The sequence below is a fragment of the Gekko japonicus genome, unplaced genomic scaffold, assembly GCF_001447785.1.
Source record: "Gekko japonicus isolate JY-2015 unplaced genomic scaffold, Gekko_japonicus_V1.1 scaffold57, whole genome shotgun sequence".
In the NCBI taxonomy this organism is placed as follows: domain Eukaryota; kingdom Metazoa; phylum Chordata; class Lepidosauria; order Squamata; family Gekkonidae; genus Gekko; species Gekko japonicus.
In genome coordinates, this window is record NW_015160208.1 from 1927424 (window position 1) to 1950000 (window position 22577).

The 22577-nt window shown below is 43.7% G+C and overlaps 1 protein-coding gene across 1 annotated transcript in view; it reads right to left on the reverse strand.

Annotated features, from left to right (window-relative positions):
• The window catches only part of RPTOR (regulatory associated protein of MTOR, complex 1), a 455351-nt gene that overhangs the window by 76150 nt on the left and 356624 nt on the right, over positions 1–22577 (reverse strand). Inside the window, exons 20-22 of the mRNA XM_015408620.1 lie at positions 17873–17976; positions 16934–17117; positions 14343–14453 (exon numbers count right to left, since the gene is read on the reverse strand). Of these exons, the coding sequence (XP_015264106.1) occupies positions 14343–14453; positions 16934–17117; positions 17873–17976 (399 nt within the window). The remainder of the gene's footprint in view (positions 1–14342; positions 14454–16933; positions 17118–17872; positions 17977–22577) is intronic.

A 22577-nucleotide genomic window follows, 5' to 3' on the forward strand; every position in this document is an offset into this window, starting at 1 on the left:
CTACTGGCATTAAAGTTGTGAGCGAGTGATTTGGCCACTGCATCAGTTAGTTTGCTCTGGAGCCATCCTTCCTGAGCTAAGACAAAACTGTGTGAGCCGGAGGCTAAAAAACCAGTGAGCACCTCAAAGGGAAGAGTCACAGAGGTTCCACTTCCAGTCCGCCAGTCCGCTTTCCTAAGCCCATTCCCCCCAAACATTAACCATGTGCCCATACCCCAGGTGGTGGTGATTCCTAGGAAAGTGTGCACATGGGCTTGCCAACTTTTTATCATCGTCGTCGTCATCGGGATGTACTAAAAGGAAGGACAAGATTGCCCGTTGGAAACAATGGGAGAGACTTGAAGGCCCATTGGAAATAATGGGAGCCAAGAATGCCAATTGACTTGCATAGGCTCCATTGAAATACATTACAGCTCAAGAAGAGTTGCAAAGAAAATGTGGAATGGATTTTCCATTAAGGTCTCTGGTCCCAAATACCCATACCAGTAGGTTAGTTACTCTGAGGCATGTTTGGTCCAACTTACATAATAGCATGGGTATGACCGAAGTATCAGCTAAAACTGATAAATGGCACTCTGGACTACAGCAGCTACATAGTGACATACCGTTGCACATTGAAAGTCATTGTTCTACCAAACAAACAAAAATAAAACAAACAAAAAACCTTCTGTCATCCTGGCTTAAACAGAGACTTGAATTTCCTTATAGTAGCTCATCAGAACACACTTTTTAGAAACTTTAAACTGGCTGATCTCTACATTTTGTATCTTATTATAACCCTTTACAGACCCTCCACTAGTTGTTGATCATGCTACATAATTACACTCTTGTTTGTCTGTACCCCATATGAGAGAGAGGCTGTAACCTCTGACCACTCTGATCACCCATTATGTGAACAACCTAATCCATTCTAGTCTCTCACACAATCACACCTGAAAGAGTTATGATTTACACTAACCCTTTCTCTGCCCCCAACTCCTCCCTTTTCCCTTTCTGTAATTTTCCTTTGAAATATGTGGTAAATGAGTTCTCCTTCATAGTATCTGAAGAAGAGATATCCGCTGTGACAGCTGAAATAAATGTGTTAGTCTTTAGTCTTTAAGGTGCAACTAGAGTTTTATTTTATTTCCCAGACCCACCAAGCCACTTTTAGCTTACAATATGCATCTTCTGATCATAGTAACTAAAAAAATGGCAGCAAGAACAACTGGGGAGATTCTTACTGCATGAGGCTTGTTTGTATACCATTGCCATAACCTACTAGGAATATTTTCTTTGCCAGAATCCAATGAAACAAAGGAAATCCTTAGTTTCTAGTACAGGTTGTGAAGGAGAATACCTGGCAGACCATGGTCATGCTACTCATTTTAAGGCCCTCCCAGACTCACACACTGGACAAATCTCTAAATTGCTGTCCTGTAATCTCAGTCCAATAACAAGTAATTATGGTAATGCTGCAAATAATCTTAAAACCCTAATTTTTAAAGGCCTGAAGTACTAACCCACCTCAAAACACAACCCCCCAGCAACCATCTGTGCACAAAAAGATACATTCTGATTGGTTGTCTACAGTGATTTATTAGATTGATAAGGCACCACTCTGATGAAGCACTGTTCTCAGAAACTAGACAAATGTTTTTAATAACCATTGGGAGTTAATATATTACCCATTCTAAATGGTAAAATAAAGACACCATTATCCTAATTTCTTTTTTTTTTAAATTTACCTACTGTTTTCTGGATTTTCAAGCAAGTACATAAAGCTAAACTTGGCCAGAGCAAACATTTGTAGTGAGATGAACAGCCTGAACATTAAAAGATGCCTATCAAATCAGTAATATTTCCAAAAGTTTTGCGGGCTGTATAGTTATAAGTATCAAGAGAAAATTAATTACATTTGTTCTATGGTGGACTGTTTTGCTCCTTAGGGAATTCCCTTGTGATTCAAGTTTTTTAAAGCACCACAATTTACAGACCTGTCGATAATATCTGTCCTATTATAAAACACTTACTGCATGTAACCAATTAGCTCACAGTTTTGTCTTAATCTTTGCATAACTATAAACAATTGCTCTACGCAGGGGTCCTTTCCTGCTGGAGCACACAGGAGCGGAGTTCCGGCAGTAAAGAGCTCAGGGGGCGGGCACATGCAACAAGCCCCACCCCCTGCTCCCAGCAGCCCTCAGTCAGAGCAAGAAGCAGCCAGGTAAATTGCAGAGCTCCCCCTGGTCCCCCGGTCCAAACCAGTCCAGGGGCACCTTTAAGACCCAAGTTTTATTCAGGTACAAACTCTCCTTCCTCTGCAAGGACAGATCTGCACGTTCCCCCTCCCCATACCTAGCAATCCAAAACAGTCCAGTGGAGCCTAAGCAGTGAGTGTTGCCTTCTGACACACTTCCGGTGATGTCAGGGGGTGCGGCATATGCAAATAAGTTATGCTAATGAGCTCCTGCACCACTTTTTCTACTAAATGACCCCTGGCTCTACGGAATAACAATAATGGATGTTCAGTAACTTGACTGCTCCAGGAAACCAAGTCTTAAAATCAGTGACGACATCAATATCTGCTTGATTCACTTGGCGACAGCATTGTTATGATACCAGTGGGGTGCATGGGTAAAGCTGAATATTGTGACTTTTTTTGCTACCATGCTTTGAGACTGCTATGAATTGTAATGAAAAAGTAACTGGAGCTGCTCTTCTTTGGTGCTGCACAAGGAGAAACAATGTAAAAAGGGGCAGGGTTTTGGCATGTGCATTCACTAAGGACTGTTTCACTGGTTACATGGCAGGTTTGTCATGAGCCATTCCTGTTCCCCAGGCAAATACCTGTTCACCACATTCAATCGACTTAGATAAAAATTTCCAAATCACAACATGGAGAGAACTGTGTAGAGGAATGTCTCCCACCCACATTGCTTTGTAGTATCAGAGTTGGAAGATCAAGCAAGAGGACCGGCATTATAAATATTTCCAGCACCAGGACTGCTATTTCTAAAAGCTTGCTCCTCCTCAGAACTGGGTTAGTCCTGGCATGGGAAGGGACCATGTCAGGTATTCTTCTCATGGAACCAAGAAACAGGCTGCAGTGGCTTCCAGGTTGATAAAAGGGTCTGGCCGTTATATGAATCAGAATGTGATACTGAGTAGTTAAATACAATAGAACTGGCTATTGTACTGTAATTTGTTATTTTACAAGATACAGTACATTGCCATAATTCAAACTCTAATTTTTGAATGCACGCCCACTTATGCCATCTGTCTGGGTTTTTTTTACAGTCAATTTTATCCCAAATTCATTGCAAGACGTTTTTTAACCATTTTACATTGGCCAGCATGCAAGAAACCCATTGCAGTATCCATACAGAAAGATTTATTTCTGCTCCTTCTCCAACCAAAGGACAGTAGAACAGTATATGACCAGGAAGCATTCACAGGTGATTTAAAACACAGACATTTATATAAACACAGCACAGAGGGTTGCCATTTGAGAATTCATCACTTTTTAGAAGAAATTATTTTTATAAATATCACAAACAAACAAACTCATATAAAGGGACAAAAATTGAACAGAACCAAGTAACTAACAGGCAGGAACATTATGACAAAAAAAGTGCTCAACAAACCAGCCACATTTAGCAAATGGCTTATATATTAAAATACATTCTAAGGCAGTTGAAACTATTATACCACCAACATACCTTTGAAAATTCAAAAAGTTGCTAATTGTTATATAATGCATTCGTCGGGATTACGTTATGGTCAGCCATATAGTGTAGAACTGGGTACCAGGTAGCCACAAATTTAGAGTGATATTGATGGTTCTCTGAAGGTAGTAGTGAATGTGACAATTTTGCCATTATAAATTGATCCCAGATTTTATCATGCCACTGAGAAACTGAAGGGGAAGCCTGGTCTTTCAATTTAGTCGAGGTAACTAATGATGCTGCCATAAGCAAAATAGCAATCAAATCTCTGGTTGTACTTCTCATGATTAGATCTGGCCAATAATGCAATAAAATTGCTTCAGGGGTAAAAGGAAGCTCTATTGTTGTGATCATCTTAATCTGAGTACAAATTTATTGCCAAAATTTCTGGATATACACACAATCCTGAGTCAGATTGAGGTGACGAGAGAGGAGGTCCTAAAACTGATAGACAACTCAAAAACTGATAAATCACCAGGCCCAGATAGCATACATCTGAGAGTTCTGAAATAACTCAAATGTGAACTTGTGGATCTCCTATTGGTGGAAACCATTATTAAGGAAAGAATTAGTAGGCACATAGATGAACAAAACCTATTGAGGCAGACTCAACATGGGTTCTGTAAGGGAAGATCTTGTCTCACTAACCTGTTAGTGTTCTTTGAGGGGGTGAACAAACATGTGGACAAGGGGGATCCAATAGATATTGTTTACCTTGACTTCCAGAAAGCTTTTGATAAAGTTCCTCATCAAAGGCTCCTAAGTAAGCTCAAAAATCATGGGATAAAAGGACAAGTCCTTTTATGGATCAAAAACTGGCTAATTAATAGAAAACAGAGAGTGAGTATAAATGGGCAGTTCTCCCAGTGGAGGGGTGTAAGCAGTGGGGTACCACAGGGATCAGTACTTGGTCCACTGCTTTTTAACTTGTTCATTAATGATTTGGAGTTGGGAGTAAGCAGTGAAGTGGCTAAATTTGCGGATGATACGAAGTTGTTCAGGGTGGTGAAAACCAGTGAGGATTGTGAGGCACTCCAAAGGGATCTGTCAAAGTTGGGCGAGTGGGCGTCAACATGGCAAATGGGGTTCAATGTGGCCAAGTGCAAGGTGATGCACATTGGAGCCAAAAATCCTAACTATAAATACACGTTGATGGGGTCTGAACTGGCAGAGACTGATCAAGAGAGAGATCTTGGAGTTGTAGTAGATAACTCACTGAAAATGTCGAGACAGTGTGTGACTGCAATAAAGAAGGCCAATGCTATGCTGGGGATTATTAGGAAGGGTATTGTAAACAGATCAGCCAATATCATAATGCCCCTATATAAATCAATGGTGAGACCTCATTTGGAATACTGTGTGCAATTCTGGTCACCACACCTTAAAAAGGATATTATAGCTTGGGAAAAAGTGCAGAAAAGGGCAACTTGAATGATAAAAGGGTTGGAACACTTTCCCTATGAGGAAAGGTTAAGGCGCTTAGGGCTCTTTAGCTTGGAGAAACGACGACTGAGGGGTGACATGATTGAGGTTTATAAGATTATGCATGGGAAAGAGCAGGTAGAGAAAGAGGTACTTTTCTCCCTTTCTCACAATACAAGAACCCGTGGGCACTCCATGAAATTGCTGAGCGGTCGGGTTAGAACAGATAAAAGGAAGTACTTCTTCACCCAAAGAGTGATTAACACATGGAACTCACTGCCACAGGAAGTGGTGGCAGCTACAAGCATGGACGGCTTCAAAAGGGAATTAGATAAGCATATGGAGCAGAGGTCCATCAGTGGCTATTAGCCACAAGGTATAGATAGGGACTCTGGGGCAAGTGATGCTCTGTCATCTTGGTGCTTGGAGGGGTCAACAGTGGGAGGGCTTCTAATGTCCTGGCCCCACTGGTGGACCTCCTGATGGAACTGGTATTTCTGGCCACTGTGTGATACAGAGTGTTGGACTGGATGGGCCTTTGGCCTGATCCAACATTGGCATCTCTTATGTTCTTATGTTCTTATCCCACCAGCAATGTTTATAAGAGCCAATTTGGCCACATTTTTTCCAGCAGGTCGGAGGGCTAGAAGGGTAACTATGCGAGAGCCATTTGGGAGTAAAATACCAATAAGAGAGGACTTTGAAAAATTGACATTTTATATATTTTAGAGAGATTACTAGGAGAGGACCAAACTATTTTCCAAGCTATTTTAATCACATTTCCTAGAATAGCCGCCTAATAATATTTTTTTTTAAGTCTGGAAAGTCTAAACCTCCATAGACAGTAGGTCTGAAAGTAATTTTACTTTGACTTGAAACAAAGTCTAATACAGCTTTTTGAGAACAAATGTAAAGAAAACAGTCGTGAGAGTCTCACCCACAAAGCAAGCCGTCAACAAGACTTGCAAAGAAAATGCTTTCTGTATATTATGGTCAATAAGCACTACAACACAATAAACAAATTCCTTCAAATCATAAGAAAATCCTAGTGTAAAAATACAACATCAACGTCGTCTCCAGATTATATAAAAACGTTTCAAAATTGGATCTTCCTCAGGAAATATTAGAGTAGTACAAAAGCTCTCTTGCTCATAAAGTGCTTTACAAAAAGTCATGAAAGAGAATACATTCAGATAGTACGCTGATCTCAATAAGTATTCAGGCTCAAAAATGCTGCTAGGCTTCTAATGGATCCCAGGAGATGCTTGGGATCCATTAGAAGCTTAGCAGCATTTTTGAGCCTGAATACTTATTGAGATCAGTGTATGAAATGTAACTGAGCACGATTTGGGGCACATATGGATGCCAAAGTTGTTTTCTTATCATCTAGCAAACCTTTAATTAATATAAAGCGGCCCTGTGGGTCAATTTCCAGGCCTTCCAAACAAAACTTAATATTCTTAGAAAGCAGAATGGCTACCCCATGTACTCTAGTGGAACCTGGTGCCTGAAACTGATGATGAAACCAAGACAATTTTAAAACTGGATACTTATCCAACTTGAGATGGGATTCTTGAATAAAAAAATATATCTGGGTGCAACCTTACCACTGAAGCTGTAACTCTCTTCTGTTTGATTTTATTCTGCAAACCTCTAACTCTAAGAGATATAATTTTCCAGTAATTAGACATGACTCTTATTGCTTTGGTTCCTTCAAAATCTAACTAACAAGGTATGGTGGTGTGAATTATAACACAAAACCGAAACTGTACTACAGATTTTATAAATCACTTACAAAAGTGGATAAGCAGTAATAGAGAATTGAATTTATCAGCACTATATCTAACGTCTAAAGTACTAAATCTGTTTCAACAGGACAATATCAGAATTACACTTCAAGCAAGAGTTTTACAACTATATCCTATAATATACTTCTAAAATGAATTCTAAATCTATGCTCTATTAAGCTACAATACACTAAGAAAATTAATGTGGCTGTAAATACACTAACATTTAATAAACTCACAAATACTTATTATATATTTTATGTTACTACCAAGTATTTCTAATAAACCTTAAACTTATCCAACTCCTCTCTCCCCCCGAAAAACCGATTGACTTATCAACGCTCCCCCCCCCTTCGCTGTAGAAGGTTCAAAACTGCAGGGGCTCAGAAACCATGAAACTACCCCCTCCGCCTCTTAAATATTCTGCACACAAAGCAGATTGCAGGCATAGCATATTAAAATTAATCCTAAGTATAATATATATATATATAAAATTAAACCTGCTTAGGATATAAGGAAAAGTCAGAAAGCAACAACAAACAGCTTGTCATGACTCTCCAAAAGTCAGTTTAGGATTCTTACACTGGAACACCAGATTGAGTCTGCATCTTAGGATCTTGTGGTGAGGTCAGAAACTGCAATTTTCTTTTTTGAGACTGCCTTTCAGATTCTTGATTTAAATCTAGGCAAAGAGCTTTTAGTAACATTCTGACTGATACTTCATCCAAGATCTCGTATCTGGTGCCTTGGTAGAAGAACCAAATTCTTGCTGGGGTGATCCATCTGTATTTTATGTTTGCAGCTAAAAGCTTGGAAGTAATGGGTTTAAGGTCTCGCCATTTTTGGATGGCCTCAGCTGGTATGTCTGGAAATACCTGGATTTGTTTTCCTTAGTATTGCAGAAAGCCTCTTGATCTTGCCACTTCCAAAATTTTATTTTTAGATCTAAAATCTCCAAAAGTGATGATAATGTCTCTAGGATTTTTCCTAGAAGGATTATTAGGTGATCCTTTATAATAATTGTTAACAATCACCGGGGCAATATCTTCTTCCAAGTTTAACTCGCTTGCTAACCAAGTCGCTAAAAAGCAGCCAAGTTTAGCTGAAGCTTCTGCCTGCTCCTCGAATCCCCAGAATTTTAAGTTGCACTTTTTAAGCTCAGATCCCAATATCATGATTTTTTTCTTTAAGTTGAAAATTTGTAGATTGAAGATTTTGGATGTCTTCCTGCATCAAAGAAGTCACCACCATTGTGCTTTCCATGATTTGAGACATTTGTTTCAAAGAGGCTTTGATGTCCTCTAGTTGCGTCTTTAGAGGTTTGAGTAAAAGTTGTGAAGGTGTCCATCAGTTTCCCCCCCAAGTCTGTCATAGTTATGTTGAAGTTTTCAGTGGTTAGCAAGGAGCCTGTTGCAGATTGTGCACTTTGTTCCATGCCGTCCGCCATCTTGTTTTCATCAGCAGCCTTAGTTGTCTGGGCCTCTTTCTTCTCTGTGTAGCTGTAATAAACTGGTAGTAGCTTAGCTTTTTGCGGCGAAGGTTTTGTTTTCAATCCTCCATCGTGTGGCATAATTTAAAGGAGAGTAACATCACTCAATTCTGACTAGGATTAAAAAGAGGGGATTGGGATGTAGGAGTACTGCATTCAAGTATCCACCATCTTAGCTGGAGCTGGACGCCATGCCTACCCCAGAAATCATCACTTAAATAACTGGGAGCATTATTTGTTCCTTTCGTTTAATCCAGAGACCTCTTCATGGTTTCTTACAATTAAAATTTCAATTGCCTTTTTTATCCATGGGATCATCCCTCATGTCTCTTTAGTTTTGTCCTTGTAGAATTCTGTGGCTACTGGGGATGTAAAGGGTGCTTTTGTAGGGTTGCCAAATGGATTTGACTCACCGGCGGGGGAGGCTCCTTCCTGTCCGGGAGTCATCCTTGTGTGCGCGCGCGTGCGTGCCGCCGGAGTGTCACCGGAAGTGACGTCACACGCTGGGCGGGGCCACACCATTTGAGGGGAAAACAAAGAGTTTTCCCCTCAAATGGCGTGGCCCCGGGAATCCCCGCCCCCCGGCTGCATTTGGCAGCCCTATGCTTTTGATATCTTTGATGTATTAAAAGGAGGCCACAGAGTGTTACCCCCAGTTCCAATCTGCAGCTTGGCAACAAACTGAAACTCCAAAAGTTCTCTCAATCAAGCCAATTCAAGTCAAAATTCTAGCAAAGGATGTGATCTGCTGACCTTCTTCCTGGATTAAATGGCCTTCACTTAAGGAACAATGTTTCAATATCATTAAAGTATCAACACAGCTAGAAACCTAACTGTCGTTGTCTCTTTGGGACAGACAACAGGCAGAATACTTGATCACCACTAAGCTCCCAGGAAGCTTAAGTGCAGTTTGACTCAGAGAAATATTGTTTTTTAGCTATTGTGGGGCATAAGGAAAACATATGGCACTGCTTTTCATAGCAGGCAAGCTAAAAGAATGTGTTGTAATGGAGGCTGCATTCTTTTTATTTGTGCTGCAAGCCAAGGACAGCAAAAGGTGTCTCTGGCCATATTCTCCATGTGCTCAAATCTCAGTTCTCCTATTCCCTTTTCTCCAGTCAACCCACTTCATTTTCCTTGTGTTTGAAGAGGTATTAATGCATGTAAAACATAATGAAGATTAACCACATTCTATAATAGCTAGATACAGCATTAGCCCGCTCATATTATCAGACACAATATCAATATTTTGAATTCAGCACAGTCTCTTCACTATGGAGATGAATAGGAGTGTAATGAGAGGGGAGGCAGCAGCAAAATTCTCTTTCTATACAAGCCTCTATAGTAATTAGCAAATGAAGATATGGAAAACACAGCTGCCTACACAAAATATGCAGCCAGCTGCTTAGAAACTGCCCTTCCCTGAACCACTGTGATGGCTTGGGTATTGTTATTATTCATAATTTATGCAGCACTGTCTAGCTTTCAGCCCATATCTCATTCACTGCTCTGTGAAGAAAGTTGCTGCTATTTGCTGATGGGAACAGGGGTTGAAAGATAGTGAGCCAAGGGTCTGAACCCACATTTTATAAATCCAAAGAAGGTATGCTGCAAAGACATTATTGTTCGCTTATCCTTCTTTCAGAATCTGTCAACACTGGATCTCTGAGAAGGGAACTTCATGGTAAGTGAACAAATTTTCCATTCTCTAGTGGTCCAGGGTGGGGCAGTCACAACTCATGGGATGTACAAAAGCTATGAACCACAGGTTCTGTCAGAGCCTGTTGAAGGCCTCTCCTTCCCAAAGAGGTGTCCACAGAAGCCTCCCTATCAATACAGTAGTGCCAAGTAAAGGTGTGTGCCAACTTCTATGTGGCTGCCCGGTACACCATTTCCAGCAAAGGGAAGCCCAAGCTAAAGTAGGATACCTCCTTATAGAGTGAGCCATTACCCTCATTGGAGTTTCCAACCCTCTGGCTTTGTATTCAAGATCTATGCAGTCTCAGATCCACCTTCATAGGGTAGGCACAGATACCCTGGAACTCATGAGAGACCTCCAGAAAGAAGCTATGAAAACCACTTTGGCTTTGAGGTCTACTATGATCTGTATCATCTTGTGGGGAAGTTGTACTGGAGGAAAGGGGTACAGGAGTTGGTCTGGCCACTGGCAGCTCAGAGTGTCTACTCCCACAGTTTGAGGATATTTGGACCTGGAGACAAACCTGGGGATCTGGCAGGTGCTGGTTGATGCAAACAGATCCACCAGAGCCCCTTTAAACCTCTGGCAAATGGTGAGAAACATCTTTGGGTTCAGCTTCCACTCTGACTGATTTAGCTTTCTTCAACTTAACCAGTCAGCTACCATGCTGTCCATCCTGGCCACATATACCACCTTGATGTAAACCAGACAATTTTCTGACCAGTCTGGGAGCTAAGTTGCCTATGAATTTAGAAACTTTGATTTGGTGCCCCCTTGGGGAATTAATGCAGGCTTCTGATGTCATGTTGTCTGTGTGGATCAAAACATGCTTCCCCTCCAGCAACTCTTGAAAGGCCCAGAGACTGAGGAAAACCGCCCATAGTCTCCATTTTGCCAGAGTTGGAGACCATGATCCCTGAGCCACCATGTCCATAGAGTGCCCCCCCCTCATTAGACTGGAATAGATTGTGAGCAGGGTTTAGGGAGTTCCATCAATGGAGATCCCTGCAGGAGCCTTCCTGGCAATATCCACCACTAGGGATCCTACATCAGCTGTCTGGGAAGGGGAACAGAAAGTTGAAGATGCTGCCCAATCTCCTTCTAGAAAGGCAACAGAATCCTCTGCAGGGGGTGTGTATGGAACTTGGCCCATGGGATAATATCTTGGCAAGACACAAGCATTCCCAGGAGGCTTGCCAGAACACAAGAGGGGCTTCTGCATCACTTCCTGTCCAGGGAAATGTCCAGCACCACTCTCAGGTGGAGGATTTGCTGTGTTGGAACAAGGCAGTTCTTCTCCCAGCTGGCCACAAAAATATGGGTCTGAAGGCAGGAAATGGTCTGGTCCACATCCACCAATGCCTGGGGAAAGGAGAGGGACCTGTTGAGGATGTTGTCCAGGTGAGAGAAGACTGAGACTGCCAGTATATGCAGAAGTATGACCAGGGAAACCAGCACTTGGTAAATACCATGGGGACTGACTTTCGCCCAGCAGGGAGGGCCCAGTAGTGGAAATGGAGCTTGGTGTAAGTAAAGCACAGGAAGCATTGATGAGCTTGGTGTTAGCAAAGCACAGGAAGCATTGATGAGCTTGGAGGATTGGTCCACCAAAGCAAGGAAATCTCCTTTGTTGATTGCTGCCACTATTGACCTGAGACATTCTCCATCTGGAACTTTCTCATTTCATTGGTTTATTCAACCATTTCAGGTAGATTATTGCCCTCACATCTCTGTTTTTCTTGGGAACCAAGAAAAGGATGGAGTAGATCCCAGATATCCTCTGGTCCTGGCTCTATTGTTTCTATATGTAAGAGATGGTTTATTGCCTAGAAACTGAGATGGTGTTTGATTGTGCGGTGACACCTGGGGACCAATGCTCCCTCTAAGCTGTGGAGTCTTGTGAGCAAAAAATTCTACTTTGTGAGCTACTGGCATTAAAGGCATGAGTGAGCAATTTGGCTACTGCATAAATTAGTTTGCTCTGGAGCCATCCTTCCTGAGCTAAGACAAAAATGTGTGAGCTGGAGGCTAAAAAACTGTGAGCTAGCTCACACTAACTCAACTTAGAGGGAACACCACTGGGGGCCTGGATGAATTTCTCTGGAGGCAGAAACCTGAGTTCCAGGAAGTAGCACTGGAGACTGTGTCCAGCACCCACTGGTCTTGACTGGAGTATTCCCAGATTTGGGTGAAGTATAGCAGGCAGCCGCTGATGTCGTTGGGGGTCACTGAGTGTCCAGCAGCAGGCAGAGGGAGGTTTCTTTCCTCCATGTCTGGCCCTGGAGGAAGTCTTGCTAGAACCCGCTGAGGCTTTGGCATGCTGCTGTTTTCCTTTAGCCCTATAGGACCCAAATCTGGAATTAGGTCTGGAGTCCTGAAAGGACTGAAACCTCTTCTTGGGCTTGACCTCTCCTCTGCAGTTCTGCAGTGCCTTTTTCTTGCCTTTATCCTCCACTAGATATTTATCCATGGCATCCCCAAAGAGGTTGAGCCCTTTGAAGGGGATGCTGGCCACCCGAGCCTGGGAGCCAGGTGTTGCGGAACACTGACATTGGAAGCCATAGCTCTGGATGAAAGATGGATGGCATCGAAAGATACATCTGCTGTGAAGGCTACTGCTGTCAGGGTGATTTTCTTTAAGTTGTCCTTGAGCTACTTCAGGATGTCTTTATTGGCTGAGGAGAGATCAGAACAGAAGCCCAAACATCAGAAGATGGCTTCAGCAAACAGTTAGTGGGCTGAGGAAGCTTGCAGAGCTGCTGAGGATGTCTTGAAGTTCTTGTGGAGGGCCAGGTTGGTCCTCTTACTGCAGGGATCCCTGGGAAGTCTGTCAGAATCTGCCAAGATGATAGTGCTGGAGGTCAGGTCAGCCACTGGAGCACTGACAATGGTTTGAACTGTCTCAACGCCTCTGCAACCATGGAACAGAGCCAGGAAATAATTTGGTGATTGGCTTTTGGCCTTGCAGGGGCCTGTCATTCTGTCTTGACAAACCTGTCAAAAAACGATGGGAAGGGAAGGCCATGGAAATGGTTTCCATCTGCGGGAAAGCTATAGCTGAGCCTGCAGGTCTAGCAGGATCTGGCTATTCTGGTTCTTTTTCACTCTGTGGGATCTTGAGAATATGGAGAACCTTAGGCAGCAATTTTGAAAAGACAAATCCTGAGGAAAAAAGACAAATCTGCACGGCATGACCTGTGGCTCTTTCCCCCCTGAGAGTTCTCCCTCCTCTCTGGTTGAGGAGACATCTGACTGATCCAAGACCTCCAAGTCTGGATCCAGCAAAGGACTATGTTCTCAATTATTAGTATTAGAAGAGGACCTCCACCATTGTGAACTAGAGCTCCTGGTTGAGGAGGGAGGACATCTGCATTGGGAAACTTTCCTCTCTGCTTTCTGACAGAATGGGAGACAGAACAAGCCCTGCTTTTGCCCATCCTGAATCTACTGCTCATCAGCTTCATTGAATGCCCATGAGTTCTAGTATTTTAGGAGAGGGAGAAATTTTTCTCTTTTTCAACTCTCTCCATCCCATGCATAATTCTATAAACCTCTATCGTGTGCCCCCTTAGTCGTTTCTTTTCTAAACTGAAAAGGCCCAAACCCTTAAGTCTTCCTTCAACGAAAGTTGCTCCAACCCCTTAATCATCATGCCCATTTCTGTACTTTTCCCAGCTCTGCAGTGTGCTTTTTGAGATAGAGTGACCAGAATTGCACACGGTATTCCAAATTAGGCCACACCATAGATCTATACTGGGACATTATAATATTTGCTGTTTTATTTTCAATCCCTTTCTCTCTCCCTTCCATGCTCCCTCCCTCCCCAAGCACAGACCTTTTCCCTGCTGTTCATGGACTTAAGGGGGAAATGATCTCGTGGGGCCAAACCAGATCTGCCCAGCGCATCTGGGATGGGTTTAGTATTGGCTCAGAAGCCTTCAGAAGCACAAACATATTATCTGCTTGGGAAATGTTTTGTGAATAAGCCTTACATCACTTATCCATTTGCATGCCTATTAACAAATGGAAGGAAAGAAATAGCTGTTTTTAAAAATCAATCTTCAGCACCAGTGCAGGAAGTAAAATAAATAATTGAGAAATAGGAGACTATGAATGGGGAATGGGCATTGGGAAGACACTTTGACTAAATATATATGGGAATGATTCACGTTTTACGGGTAGCATATTTGCCCAGTTCTATGATTCAGAAAAAGTTATGGAAAACAGACAGACTGTACCTTCATCACTGGCTGGGCAAAATATTTGGCACTCCAGTCACAAAACCCTGTCTGCATTGTGGCTGACATGAAGTTCTTGTGTCCCACAGTGTCATCGGCATCATCTGCTGTCTGTTGAGGAAAAGAGTGATGAAATGAAAATACAAACATTTCTCATGTCCTTTTAAGAACATAAGAGAAGCCAATGTTGGATCAGGCCAATGGCCTATCTAGTCCAACACTCTGTTACACAGTGGCCAAAAATATCAGGTGCCATCAGGAGGTCCAGCAGTGGGGCCAGGACACTAGAAACCCTCCCACTGTTGTCCCCCCCCTCAAACACCAAGAATACAGTGCATCACTTGCCCCAACCTGAGAGTTCCTATCTGTACCTTGTGGTTAACAGCCACTGATGGATTTCTGCTCCATATGCTTATCCATATGCTTATCCATATGATCAATGCTCCCTCTAAGCTGTGGAGTCTTGTGAACAAAAATTCTACTTTGTGAGCTCCTGGCATCAAAGTTGTGAGTGAGCTATTTGGCTACTGATTAAATTAGTTTGCTCTGGGGCCCTGCTTCCTGAGCTAAGACAAAAATGTGTGAGCCGGAGGCTAAAAAAACCTCTGGAAGCTGGCTTCACATGGACTAGAACAGGGGAGGCCAAACTGTGGCTTGGGAGCCACACGTGGCTCTTTCACATGCATTGTATGGTTCCCAGCAGGTTTTTCCTTCACCAGCCAGTGTTCCCCTCAGTGGGTAGCTTGAGGTGGGGGGAGAAGAGAAAGAAAGCAACATAACTTTAAATGCAGTCTCAAACCGCCCCCCTGGCTGGCTTGTCTCTTTAAATCCCTTCTCCTAGCCTAGCCAGCCGGTGTGGGGGTGTGGAGGGGCTTGGAGGATGCATTTAAAGTTAAAGTTGCTTTCTTTCTACCTCTCCCTCCCTTCCTCCCCCCATCTAGTTGCTTTCTTTCCACTTTCTTTATGTCTTTAAACCTTTATTTCTTTCTCTTCTCCCTCTCCTCCCTCCCCATCTAAAGTTAAATGTGTTCTCCAAGCCCCACCACACCACCACCACACTGGCTGACTGGCTTGGCTCGGAGAACACATTTGTCTCTTTAAACCCCTTTTTCAAGCCAAGCCGGCACAGCAGCAGGGGAAGGGGGCTTGGAGAACACATTTAAAGTTAAAGGCATTCTTGAAGCCCCCACCCCGTGGCCCCGCCCACCAGCTTTGAGAAGGCATTTGTCTCTTTAAATCTCTTCTCCAAGCCAAGTCAGCTGGTGTGGGGGCATGGGGGTGTGCTGGAGAAACATTTAAAGGTGCCTTCTTTCCACCTCTCCCTCCCTCTCCATTTATTTGATTTGTTTCCACCTTTCTTTTCACCTTTATCTCTCTCTCTCTTTCTCCCTTCCTTCCTTTCTCTCTCTTCCTTCCTCCCCCTAATCTATTTGCTTTCTTTGTTTCTCTCTCTTCCTTCCTCCTCCCTCCCCCATTTATTTGCTTTCTTTGTTTCTGTTTCTCTCTTCCTCTCTCTCCTTCTTTCATTCCACCTCTTTCATTCTTTCCACCTTTCTCTTTTCTTTCCTTCCGTCCTTCCTCCTCCTCCCTTTCCATCTTCTTTCTTTCTTTCTTTCTTTCTTTCTTTCTTTCTTTCTTTCTTTCTTTCTTTCTCTCTCTCTCTCTCTCTTTCTCTCTCTCTTCTTCCCTCCCTCCCCCTCTCACCCCATCTATTTACTTTCTTTGTTTTTCTCTCTTTCTTCCCTCTTACTCTCTCCCTCCCCACCTATTTGCTTTCTTTCGACCTTTCTTTCTCCCTCCCTCCCTTGCTTCCTTCCTCTCTCTCTCTTCCTTCCTTTCCCCTCCCACCCTCCCCCATCTATTTGCTTTCGTTTCTCTCTCCAACTTTCATTCTTTCTTTCCACCTTTCTCTCTCTTTCTTTCTCAGACAAATAAATATCATTGGAGAAATAAATGTCATTATCAATACCTGCTTTTACTCCTTTTGTTTTTATTTTTGGCAGTCTCATTTAATGTTTATAAAAAGCAAATTTACATATTTTCCAATAAAAATGTGTGTAATATTTGTTCATTCTTACGACTCTCAAACATCTGACATTTATTCTATTTGGCTCTTATGTTAAGCAAGTTTGGCCACCTTGGACTGGAAGATGATATAATCAGTCAAGAACCAGTTACCGCAACACGAAGATACCACAGTAGAAGACAGCACTGACTAGGACTTGACTCAGGCTTATTGGGAGGTCAAGGGCAGCTAGATGTGGAATGGCCACAACTTGCCCTTGTATATTATAGTGCATAGGATGCATAAAAACCTCAGTGCCTCTTGACCACCCACAAGTCTACTGGAGCTGCGCTGACCATGTTTGTTTCTTTCTACATCACAAACACCAACATTTCCCTCTGATCCTCTTCAGAAAATTTGTACACTAGTATGTGGTATTAAACATGATCAGATTCTTTCCACAGACTGAAGTATGGAATGCTTTTATGAGTTACACACATCCAAGAGCCTTAAGAGTAAGGCAGGAATCAGAATACAATAAGGTAACAGCAGTTTGGAAGGACTAGTGGGAAGACCATTACCTTACCTGATCTGGGCCCTTGTCAAACATTTTTCTTGTTCTGGGAAACTGGTGGGAGTGGGGAGTGTATTGCACCCCCATGCTGCCCACATTTGCAGGTCTTACAGATGAGATGTCCCGATTGACAGGCTGCTTTGTCACATCATTTGTCAAACTGGAGCTACTTGTGCTGGCGGTTGGTGGTGATCCTCTGGTAAAGGGGAAAGAAATATGAGTGAACATAGTACTGGGAATGTTCAGGCTGCCTTTACTAATAGTGGCTCCATGTCTCTCTGTTGCTTTAGCAATCTTGTTTATTCTTGTGAATACAGCAATTATGTTTGGGGGCATTGTTCCCCAAAGTGGTAGCATTTGGCCCTTGCCCCAATGTCATCAAAGAAAATGTGAAATTTTAACTTAAAATCTACGAATTGTCTGTATTTTACAACCAAGTGTAAATGTAGGTGCCACAATTTGTTTTTCACATGTCTCCTTAACAGCAACCAGAAGTGCAGTATTCTTTGCAGTGATTGTACCAGATCATTATATAAGGGGAGAGATTTGGTTGAAACTGCTCTGATGTGAAATCTCATAGTTCACTGTTGGAGAGGGGTGGCTTGAAAAATACACATGGTTTGCAAGAGGTGTGAAAGTCAAAAGGCAACTTTCCTATCTCATCTCTCCCCTGCAGTAGTCTTCTAAACTCCTCTTCTAAATTGTGCTCCCATGGGTTACCAGACCCCAGGAATACCATGGGGGTTGAAGTGGTGTGGGAGCTGCAGTGGGAGGGGAGGAATCAGAAAAATTGCCCTCCCATTCTTCCATGAGCAAAACAGGAGTATAAGAGCCAAGACTAAATGAGAATGGTATTAATGTAAACACACACCCACACACACAAACATTAGCCCTCAGGCACAAAGTAACTTGTGTACGACAGTAAACCTAAGGTATAAGTAAGGAACTTACCCCACTTGGTGTATGTGCATGCCCTTGTTGGTAGGGCTGGCTGGGGCAGACTGAGTGAGGGAGGAGGTATCAAGGATACGCTGGGGGCGGGCATTGACAGTTGCCTAGGAAACAAAAAATTGAAAAACTGAGAGGGAGCAAATTCCAACCTCTTTTTTGTATTGTAATAAAATGAATTTCCCAAGTGTGAATAACTTCACAGTCAAAGGGAGCACAATGGAAGCATCACTCTTGAGCACTGCTGTGATATTATTAGACTACTTAGGTACACATCTACCACAAAGGATCCTTATCTGATGCCTGTTGACAAAAGGCTCATAATTAAGAAAGAAAAAAGTTGTAATCAGCCATGTTGGCCCATGTTAACCCCCCCCCCCCAGTTCTGGTGAGCTAGAAAGCTCGCACAATGTTTTGTGTCATTTTGGTTGGTCTTATTAAAAGGCATTACATCAATTTTGTTTATTATCCACAAATATCCAGTTCCTTCTCTCTTTAGTGTAGTAACATTTGCATTGCCATTTTGGGGGGCAACCTGGCAAAGGGGAAGCATAATGCTTGAGGTTACCTTTATGACTGAAAGGAAATTTAAGTAAATTACCAACCTGACAAAATATCAGAACTTGTCTTGGTATGTGTTGAGCACAAAGTCTTTCATAAACAGTGTGTAAAAAGATTTACAGAAATGGGAACATGTAAATTTGTGACATGTAAACACGATTCCAGGCCCCCGAGAGGCCAGAGGCCAGGCTTGTGGCAACCAGGGCCAGGACCTTTTCGGTGGCGGCTCCTACCTGGTGGAATGAGCTCCCGGAGGAGATCAGGGCCCTGCGGGACCTTTCACAGTTCCGCAGGGCCTGCAAGACGGAGCTCTTCCGCCAGGCTTATGAGTAGGAGCCGCCACTACCACTTCCACCAACGATCGTGAGGGACGGCCCAATATAAAACTTTTACAGTACTGTGATGGATTAGCGCCGCCAAAATGGGCTCTGGGTTAATATCCCTCAGATTAATATTCTCAAGCCTTCATCTTGATGTGATTGAAACAATAATACCACTGAGCACTTTATTAATGTTCATCTGATTGTTTTATTTCGATTTGAATGTCTTATACTGACACTTGATGCCCTTGTTGTGAGCCGCCCTGAGCCCGCTCGCGGGGAGGGCGGGATAAAAATGTGAGAAACGAACAAACAAACAAACATGTGTGCATGGTGCTTTAGTACTATTCTAACCTGTGAGGAAAGGAAAAAAACAAAACGTGTTCAGGGGTGAAAAATTATTTACTGGCTCCATAAATGGAGATTCTCAACTGCAAACTGTCTTTAGATACCGAGGTGAGGGGGAAATAGCTTTTTGGGCAATGACTTTTTTAAAAAGTAGGAAAATAAATGCAGCAGCTCCTGCAATTCCCAAAAGGTAACAATAGATAAACCTCATTTACCACCTCTTGAAAATTTTAGCAAGGGAAGGAAGGTAGGGAACAGAGGGCAAGAAAGTGTAAAGAACTAGGCTTCTAATACAGCAGAACCTTCACTTTCGGAGGTGTGTCACACACAAAAGAGATTGAGATGATGGCCATTATGATCACAGGAATTGTACAAGAAAGGCGTAAAGAGCCATGGACAAGGCCTTTGGGAACTCCAAGAAATAAATAGCACAGACCACAGAGAGTCTTTTTCATAATACCTGAATTTGCACTTCACACCTTGATTGCTGGGTGCATGCTGATGGATTGCAGCAGTTGTGCTTGAGAGCACACATTATCTCTCCTACAACCCTCATCTAGTGGTATTGGCTTTTCCAGATTGCTTTCATTTTTATTTCCTACTTCTCAAAGGAGAGACTTGCATTGCCTCCCCCCTTTTTAAGAAGGGGGTTAAAGTACTTATGAACTCCATACCTGGAGGGGATGGATAATTTGTGAATTCCCAGTGATGCAGAACCAGTTGCATCTATATGAGTGAGTGAAGCTGCTGCTGCTACTACAGTCTTTAAATCTGGCCATGAAATGGCATGAAAAAAATAATCCTGGGTTAATAAAAAAAACACTTAGTCTCTGTTTCACTGTTAATGATGAAGACTCAGAGATAAAACCCAGAATATTTCTATTACATTCAAGGGTTGGAGAAAAGATGCTTCTTTTCATCTGATTTTTATCATTATACATGGTTCATCGTTATAAATGGTTCAAGCCAGCCTAGTTCAAATGAAACAGCAAATTTATTTATTTATGTATTTATTTATTTATTTATTTATTCTGGGATTTATATCCCGCCCTACCCGTACGGCTCAGGGCGGCAAACAAGCGGTAAACGCCGAAGGTAAAACGCGTGTTACATTAAAATTTCAAATACATCAATTAAAATGGTGCTCTACAGTTCAATTATAAGAAAGTTCAAGATGGTCAGTCCTCATTGGCGGCCGACGATGTAAAAATCGGAGCGCAGGCTCGTCTTCCGGGCGGCGCGAGGCTCCTCTTCAGGGCGGCATCCCTCCGTACCCAAGGCCAGGTAGATGGTAAATCCCGCCACGCAGATGGTATAGTGGCAGTGGTGGCGGCTCCTACTCGAAAGCCTGGCGGAAGAGCTCCGTCTTGCAGGCCCTGCGGAACTGTACAAGGTCCCACAGGGCCCGGGTCTCCGCCGGGAGCTCATTCCACCAGGTAGGAGCCGCCACCGAGAAAGCCCTGGCCTTGGTTTGGGAGAGCTTGATGTCCCGGCTGATGTCAGCTCTCTTGTGGGAACATACGGGAAAAGGCGGTCCCTTAGGTAGACTGGACCCTGGCCATTCAGGGCTTTAAAGGTGAGAACCAGCACTTTGAAGCAAATCCGGTATGCTATAGGCAGCCAGTGCAGCGCTTGCAGCACTGGCCGGATGTGGTCTCTCCTCGAGAGACCCATCAACAGCCTAGCTGCAGCATTCTGCACCAGCTGCAGCTTACGGATTTGTAACAAAGGCAGCCCCAAGTAGAGAGCGTTGCAGTGATCTAGCCTCGAGGTGACCGTCGCATGGATCACAGTGGCCAAGTCCTCGCGGCTGAGATAGGGGACCAACTGCCGGGCCAACCGCAGATGGTAAAAGGCTGACCTAGCAGTGGCTGCCACCTGGGCCTCCATTGTTAATGAAGAGTCCAGGAGCACTCCTAAACTCCTAACCTCCCGCACGGGCACCAGAGGCACCCTGCCGAAGGTCGGGAGAAGGAGCCCCAGTTCCCGGCCGGTCCGACATAGGCCCAGGACCTCCGTCTTTGCCGGGTTTAGTTTCAACCGACTCAGCCTGAGCCAACCAGCCACGGCTTGTAACGCCCGAGAAAGGTCATCAGGGGCAGAGTCTGAACGGCCGTCCAACATCAGATAGAGCTGGGTGTTATCAGCGTACTGATGACATCCAAGCCCGTACCTCCGGACAATCTGGGCGAGGGGGCGCATATAGATATTAAATAGCATGGGGGACAACACTTCATAACCCCATAGCCAATAGGCTGAGCAACAGTCCCACAACACCAGCATTACCTTCTGGAATCGGGCGGTCAAGTAAGACCAGAACCAACAATGCCTGGGGCCCCTCACTCTCAACCCAACCAGAAGCATGCCATGGTTGATGGTCCTGAAAGCCACTAGAGGTGTAGCAGAACCAGCAGGGACACCCTCCCCCTGTCATTCTCCTGGCAAGGGTCATCAGTCAAGGGCATTTCCATCCCAAAGCGAGGCCTGAATCCAGACTGAAGTGGATCTAAATAATCCCTCTCCTCTAAGACCACCTGAAGCTGTATAACAACAACACTTCAGCACCTTGCCCAAAGATAGAATATTAGCCACTGAGCAGTGGTTGTTTAGGTCATTTGGGTCCAGGGATGCCTTCTTCAGGAGGGATCTCACAACCACTTCTTTCAAAGTGGTTGGTACTACTCTCTGATGCAGAGAGGCACGTATTACCTCCTGGATCCAGTCAGCCAACCCAGGCCAGCCTGATACTTCCTTCTGGGCTGGGAGCCAATGCTGGTGCCTCCTCCTTTTCCTCTTCAGGCCTTTTAAAGGGGCTGGTCATGCCTGGGAAATTCCCAGTGATCCCCTATACCTGGGATCCCCACAGGGGTGTGGCCAAGCCTTCAAGGGACCAATAGCAACCTCAGAATAATTTCTCTCCCGCTGCTCTCCTTTCCCACCGCAAGAGTGGAGTTGCCAGGTAGCTGATTGTCAGGCTGGTGGCTGTTAAAGAGCCAGCTGGGTGGTGGATTTTTAAAGAGTGCACTTGGTGGACACTGAGCTTGGTGCCACAGGCTTCCACAGAGGAGGTGGGCATGGTGTTATCGCCTCTACCCCCTTGCCACAACTACGGGTTACGCACACAAAAATAGAGCTACATAATGCTGCAAAGGCTTTAAAAGTGCAATCCTAAACAGAGTTATGCTCTCCTAAACCATGGATTTAGAAGGATGTAACTCTGTTTAGGATTGCACAGTAAATGAACGCAGTAGTTATTGTACGGCAGGGGGAATTGCAAAAGTGCCTACTGTGAAACCTGCTAAAGGAATAGATCCATAGATCAAATGAAGCTCTGCATACTTTATTAAATGTCAGCAGCACAACATAGCTTTTAAAGAGGCTATCAATTACTATATGAAAGCTGCCCTGAGAACAGAATTTCCCTCTGCTACACACATTTCGGTTTCACAACCCCTGAGAGCAGAACAGGACCCCGAGTG